Raw genomic sequence first — 7,376 nt, 5'->3', positions numbered from 1 at the left:
CATGAAGTTTGCTGTCATTTTCTTGGGGCTTGTAGGACAATGATGTCAACCTGAATGCTGTTACGTTTACCAGTATGAATTGTTATCGTTTAACTATCTTGAATACTTGATTCTGATCAATCGTCCTTTTCATCGATCAGATATTTCTCAATATTCCTACTAATATTTTAGTGAAAATTACTTCAAAGGACTTCATTGTTTTGTTTCAATGTTCTTGTTGTTGCTAGGCTAATAGTCTTGTATTTTCTGATGAATATTTTCATTTGTAGGAGATTTAAGATAATATACACAGGTAAAATTATTTAGATCAAGATTTCCTCCCCACATTTGTATTTTTTTTTAAATCATTATTGTAAAATAAACCTCTTCAGGCTAATGCAAAACCGCTACATTATCCCAAGATTCCTAGTAAAAGACATTATCTTTCACTTACTGTTACTGCATGTAAAGACATATTGTACCTTATTTTAAGTCTGTTCACTGCAAGGTTTATTATTTTGCAGTAAAAAAAAGACATCCTTCATCCTCAACTCTCTCAAGATTAGCTTAGGTGCTCTTAACGCAGATGTTTTCACGATGTCTTGACAAATCATTAAAAGTCCAAGATGCCTCAAAGGGCTGCCATATTGAAAACTAATTCTAAGAGGATTATAAGATAGGACATATGTTCCTGCAGACAAACACTGAAATGTTCCAATAATAAAAACATTTACCTTTTAGTCTTACCATCATTTTCAGCTCATTATATTGATATTCTTTGGTTTGAGGTTTGCCAAAGCAGCCTTATATATTTCTGCTCTCAGCACCCTTTCGATTGTTCCAGCAGTGGCTCATGTGCCCTCTCCCCCGAATCATGTGAGCACAGGAAACAAAAACCTCTTCCTCAGGGACCTGATAGCTTCTGTTTGAAGACCAAACACAAACCTTAAGTATTTTACAACAGACCATCAATGTCTGTATTTCATCCTCAGATTTAATGGTTAGAAGAATGGGTTTTATGTTCAAGATACTGGATGAAATTAAAAATCTGGAGAATATTCTTTAGAGTCTCCCCAGTTTGTTGAAACAATCTGTGATACATCTGGTGGCTTGAAGTTCTCCAGTGCACAGGCAGGGGGAAAAAAAACTCGGCTCTCCCCCAACCAGCCTTTAACGAGAACAGTGTGTCTGGAACTGGCCCAGTCAGTCTTTCTGGGACAGAGTAGAAGCAGAAGAAAAAGAAGGAGGAGGGGAGAACAGGAGTTTCTTCCCCCTCACCAATCCAACTGTTCTTCATCGTGCAGTCTGTAACAACAGACATTCAGCTTGAGACGAGGAAACAGCAGAAGCTTTCTTCTCCATGTTAGATCATCTCTGGGCGGCATGAACTTTTAGAACTTCAGCACTTGAAAGTAAGTACGAATTTAGATTTCAACATTTCTTTTGTCTGTTTTCTATTTTAGTAATGTCGTTGCTGTCCATGTAATGATAGACAGATGACTTGCCTTACAGGAATGCACAGCTTTAAGAGGTCCATGTCCAGATGTGGCTAACTAAGTTTAAAACTGTTCAAAAGATTCTGTGACACAGAATAGACTCTCACTGTTGACTTTGGCAAGTTGACCCTTACTTTTTAAGACAGAGATTTACATAAAAGGAAGTTCATGTGCTGAGGACAGAATTTTTTAATACATTTGGAACTGCTTTGAAGCTGGCATAAAAACACTGATAGAAACTAATATTATTGCTTTGTGTGTGTGTGTTGGAAAATGAGGCACTACATGAGCTTGATACTATTTCCATTGTGCAGCAAATGCCCAGTGATGATTGTAGTCGTCAGCATGAGCACAGATGGCACAGAGCGGAGAGACCTCCGATGAAAGATCTTTGTTTAAAGAAACAAATCATCATCATTTTTGGTTCACCAGCTGTTTTCAAAATACATACTTATGAACAAACACAAATGAACAATTAACTTTAGTAATGTTTTTAAAATGAACATTTAACTAGAATAATAAATCCTGCTCAATTCTTGTTTATTGTTAATTCATGATGTGTGCATTAACTAATGGTAATAAATCGAACCTTATCGTAAAGTGTTACCGGCAGACATGGCACAGATGTTCAGCTGCAGTTGCTACGAACATACAGTAAAGAATCTGGCTCAGAATCCAATGATGTTTCCATGTTGTGCTTTGATTGCACCACAGGAAAGACAACTGCAGTGAATAAATGTTTTTGATTTTAACTATTTGTCGTTGAAGTCAGTGAGTCCAAGTTGGTCATCACAGCTAACAAAATATGTTTTAAGAACATTTTGAGTTATGAAAACATGTTATTTCTGAATGTTCTCTGAATGTAAAGGGAAAATTAAATATTTAGCAAAATTTCAGGAAACGGTGTCAAATATAACTTTGAACCAAACAATCTATTAGCATTACTTGAAGAATGTTCATTCATAACTCAAGAACCTTGCCAACAAATGTCAGCTAAATTTCTGCACGTCGGTTAGCTAGAATGTTTTTTTTTTTTGGTTTAAAGATGTAAAATGGAGTAACTAAAATGCCTTTTTTACCAACCTCAGGTATTCAGTCAGGATGGACCACTCAGCTCTCCGATGCCTCATCTGCCTGTCTGTCACTCTGCTAACCAGACACACCGCTAATGGCACCCCAGTCATTTCCAACGACTCTGTGGAGGGCAGTGGGCAGTGGGACTCTGAGAGCACAGACCTGATCTCCACACCTAGCATTTCCTTCTTCCTCAATGAATCGGTAAAGACCACCTCCATATATGGAGAAAAACATAGCAAATCATTCTTGGATCAGGTGGTGGATTTCTTACAAGAGAACCACCTTCCCATAATCGTCATTTCCACTTTACTACTTCTCATCCTCACCATCCTCTGCTCGGCTGCCATCTTGAGTCGCCGACATAAAGTCAGCACCTACTACCCTTGCGCTTTCCCCTCCAAGATGTACGTGGACGAGCGAGACAAGACTGGAGGAGTGCGCTTCTTCAACGAAGTCCCGGAGAATGCCAATACCAGCTCCAGTGAGGAGCCGGTGAATTCAGCCAAGCAGCTCCAAGAGGACATCATGCAGGCTACCAAGAACCTCCGAACCCCAGTCAAGGCTCCATGGAAGGAGAAGAATGAAACGGCAGAAGATCGAAAACCTGAAGATGATGAGGAATGTCCTCAGAGCGACAAGAGTCAAGAGAAGAGCTGTGGCCCGCTAGAGGACAAGACCACAAATCAGTCTGCCAATGAGGATTCTGTGGAAAACAGCAGCCCCAGCAGGTCCCAGGACAGCGTGCCTGCTTGTGACATGGAAAAGACTGACCCTTTGGACTCTGGGCCCCCTGAAGAGAGCAAACATCCATGTGGGCCAGAGAATTCGGAGATACAAGAAAACAAACAGGAAGTTGCTACTTCAGACTCACCATTTATCAGTGAAGAGAAAACAGCATTTTAGTGTGGACATTTTTAAAGTCTTAAAGGAAACACTTAGACATAAATAGAGACCAAAGTGTATTTCTTGGACACATTGTGAAACTAAATGTAGTATGAAGTTTCATTGAAATGATCTGATTTTTCAGGAAAATATATGGCTTTAATGTTGTTTGTGACTGTTTTCTTTGATGTACCAAATACAAATGTACCCTGCTTTAAATTAGTATTTTAATTTACTTAAGTGTAAATTATACGAACGGATGCCTATTGGGCAAGACTTTAACATAAAAATGGCATTTTAAACATTAGTTGTCATGAATCTCTTTTTGTTTGACTACATGTTGATGACTAACCCAGATTAACCCTGAATCAGAAATGCTCTTTATTCTTGTTTCCTTTACTCTCTTTTATAAGCGACATTTATGAAAACTGGAAGGGTGACGTAGATTGTGATGGCTTATAAGCGAAAAACGCTACTTTATGTCTATTTAATGTTATCTCTCTTCTAATGTCTCACAACTTTGCAATGTGCGACAAACACACACACATCCAAAAAGTAAAACAAGCACATTTGCTATTCCAATTAAGGAGAGGAGCCTCAGTGTAGAAAAGCTTTGCTGTGAGCCAGGTTATTGTTTACATATACTGGTTATAAATATTTCCTTTCAAGGTCTAGAGGTATTCAGCCACAGCTGCTGAATGCCACCAAGTCCCATGCCACCTTTCTAACAGTTTAGTCTAAGATCAGTTATAGTCTCAACAAGTACTTAAGGAACACAATAGTCTCAATAAACTATTTGCATCTTTATGGGACTTGACCAGAATTCATACTTATTTAAATTTTCAAGATAAAAAGCCATCTAGATTTTTTAAAATGAAGTCAATAAATGCTGATCAATGCTATTACTTGACTCACCACAACCAGTAGTGTGTTTCAGATCTATTGTGGCGATCTGTTTAGACCCTTACAGTTCATGAAACAAATATCCTATTGAGTTTTACTCAAAGTGAAAGTACATTTACACAAGTTAATGCATGAGACAAAAACAGTGCTACTGAGAATTCGGTTCTTATTTTAGAACTCAGCATTAGTGGCAAAACAGCGCCATCTACGGTGATTGTTTCACCATATATCTTCTAGAATAAAACAGCGCCATCTATGGTGATTTTTTTTTTTTTCATCATAGGTCTTCTAAAGCTCTTATGAATAGTTTAAGCCAAATGGATCACGGTGGAAAAAAAACATAATAGTTATGCTGACACCAAGTATAATGCAAAATCAGTTCATAAATTTAAATTTAAATTGTAAATGTGCTTCATATTTATTGACCCTATGGATATGCAGCATTAAATCCAACATGCCTGGTTTTTAAATATGCTTTATTTATTTAACATATGGACATTTGAAAGGACAATGAATAAAAGCCCAGCAGGATAAGTCACCATCAGAATCGCATTTTCATTCCTTCCATCTAAAATAACAGAACAACATTTGTGTGCGCATTCAGCTAGCAAGTGAAAGCACTTATGACTCCTTTCATTACATCAACATATCTAAACAAGTATGGCTTAAACTGTAACAGTTGGTCAGTGCTTTTACATTGTGCGTTTAAAAGACTGGCTACAGTGCAAGAGTTGGAGAGCTTTGGTCTAAACTTTAGAGCAGTGGTTCTCAACTGCTTGTTTCAAGACCTAGAGTTTACATTGGACATCAAATGGTAACCCAAACCCTAACACTGAGATTTATTAAAATTACCATAATCTGTGTAGACCAAACAATATGCAAAAATCAGTGTCGTTGCATAATTTAAGAAAAGAAATGCATTATTCTCTTCCAAGTCAATATTCAACAATGCTAGGAATTTAACACTGCATTGAGCATGGTTTTATTTTACTGCTGCTCACGATCCAGTCAGAAGAGACCTGAAACCCCATTTGGTTGTGAAGCACCAGTTGAGAACCACTGATTTAGAGGATCAAGTGCACCTCCTAGTTGTGGGACATGGCAATCTTCTCACCCTGTTCACCTTCCTGTTTCAGGCGGTAGTCTGCCAAAGCTGCTTTAATGGCATCCTCTGCCAGCACTGCAAAGCACAGAGAACCAGGACAGTTACAGAACAGAAACATCTCAAACATACAATTAAGATTTGTATTTTAAATATAAATGTTTAATGTTAATGTCAACCTGAGCAGCAAATACAATGCTAGAAAATATTGTACAAGCATAGATTAATTAGGAAATCTTACTTGAGCAGTGCAGTTTGACTGGTGGAAGGCTAAGCTCCTTAGCAATATCAGTGTTTTTTATGGTGAGGGCCTCATTAATCTGTACACGCAAGCAAATAAAGATCATTTTTAGGTTCAATACCACCATTTATTAGGAAAATGTTCAGTTACAAATCAATAAAGCTTTGTTACTATACAGATTGGAAAAGGGGATAAACATTTAAGCCAAAGCAATAATAACTGTTACTAGAAATTGTGATCATTTTTGCTTACAGATTTGCCTTTCACCCACTCGGTAGCCAAGGAACTGGAAGCAATAGCAGAGCCACAGCCAAAGGTTTTGAACTTGGCATCCACAATCTTCCCAGCCTCATCCACCTCAATCTAGGTGGGAAAAACAACAGCACACTTCAGTTCATTAAATATATGACCACTGTGTGAAGGGTGGTGATAGCAGATTGGCATGCCAAAAAAAAAAAAAAAAAAAAAAAAAAAAAACTAATAATAATAATAAATCATTTGGGAAAAAATGGCCATCAAATTAATGTTTAATTTTGTGAGAAAGTTTATATGAAAAACAAAAATCAGTAATGAGAAAATTTAATAATGCTATAAAAACTGCATTAAAGAACAGAATCTTGTGATCAATAATTAATTTAGTGTTTATATATATATATATATATAATTGGTTATTCATTAAATATGTTTTATATAAATTATTTAATGCAGATTCATCCGGTTTAAATCCTCAATCCAATTTGAGGCTTCATATTAAGGAGAATTAAGATCCTGCAAGATTCACCTACTTAATGATAAATGACAGTCAGTGAGCCTACAGTCCTACCCAATCACTTGGGAGAAAAAAGAAGGAAAAAAAAAAAAAAATACTTGGGATGAACAGTAAAGCAGTCATTCACAAGTCCTATTGTTAATTCAAGACTGATTACCTGCAGTTTCATCACATCTCCACATGCAGGGGCACCAACCAACCCTGTGCCCACATTCTTGGCATTTTTATCCAAAGATCCGACATTTCTTGGGTTCTCATAGTGGTCCACAACCTTCAAAATAAAAATACATTTTTTGGGGGTGGGGGCAATTGAGTTGAGTCACTGTTATACAAGAGAAATAAATAATGGCCAATGGCCCCCAATTTCCTAGTTAGTTTTGTCCTCATTTTGCCATCAAATTACAAAGTTGTCATTCGTAAAATAAAATAAATAATGTTTTTGTGATCATTTCAAAAGATGATGCGTTACATGGAAGTCCTGGGCTCATTTAAAGAAACAAGTAAATTCTTTAATTACTCAGCTTATACTAAATGTGATATGAAACAAGATTTTACTGAACTGACGTAAAGAATTAAAACGAAACCATGCGAAACATGCTTGTCCGATGTATATTACAGTGCCAATTACTGTCAATACGTATCACAGGAAATCAACCGCATAGGAAGCCACATGAAATACATGAGGACAAAGGAAAAAAACTTTAGTAGTCGATTGACATGAGTCATACTAGCTTACCTTTTCGTGATAGCCACATGGCATCCTCAATTGTGGAGCTGAAAGTGTTTTGAGAAATAGCGGAGACGCGCATTTTTTCACCAGCAGAGCCGCCATGATCTCTCTCTAATGACGCACTTGAAACTCAAATAGCGGATTTATACGCCGTTCAGTCTCGTACTTTTCAACAACCATCGCGAGATATGAGACAA

General features: G+C 37.1%; 2 protein-coding genes across 2 annotated transcripts; one reads left to right on the top strand and one right to left on the bottom strand.

The window, feature by feature from the left end:
- The first annotated feature begins 1,179 nt into the window (after window positions 1-1,179).
- On the top strand, window positions 1,180-3,741 carry tmem119b (transmembrane protein 119b). Its single transcript, XM_048187868.1, has 2 exons — window positions 1,180-1,391; window positions 2,564-3,741. The coding sequence occupies exon 2, from the start codon at window positions 2,577-2,579 to the stop codon at window positions 3,453-3,455; it is 879 nt and encodes a 292-aa protein (XP_048043825.1). The 5' UTR covers window positions 1,180-1,391; window positions 2,564-2,576; the 3' UTR covers window positions 3,456-3,741.
- Window positions 3,742-4,796: 1,055 nt separating this feature from the next.
- Window positions 4,797-7,341, bottom strand: iscub (iron-sulfur cluster assembly enzyme b). Its single transcript, XM_048187884.1, has 5 exons — window positions 7,186-7,341; window positions 6,607-6,720; window positions 5,933-6,043; window positions 5,681-5,759; window positions 4,797-5,517 (listed from the first exon to the last, which is right to left on the bottom strand). Exons 1-5 carry the CDS (start codon window positions 7,279-7,281, stop codon window positions 5,423-5,425), a joined length of 495 nt encoding a protein of 164 aa, XP_048043841.1. The 5' UTR covers window positions 7,282-7,341; the 3' UTR covers window positions 4,797-5,422.
- Window positions 7,342-7,376: the final 35 nt, after the last annotated feature.

Source organism: Megalobrama amblycephala, linkage group LG4, assembly GCF_018812025.1.
Source record: "Megalobrama amblycephala isolate DHTTF-2021 linkage group LG4, ASM1881202v1, whole genome shotgun sequence".
Taxonomy (NCBI): domain Eukaryota; kingdom Metazoa; phylum Chordata; class Actinopteri; order Cypriniformes; family Xenocyprididae; genus Megalobrama; species Megalobrama amblycephala.
The sequence above is the reverse complement of the archived record's forward strand: the minus strand, read 5'-3'. Positions and strand labels throughout refer to the sequence as shown.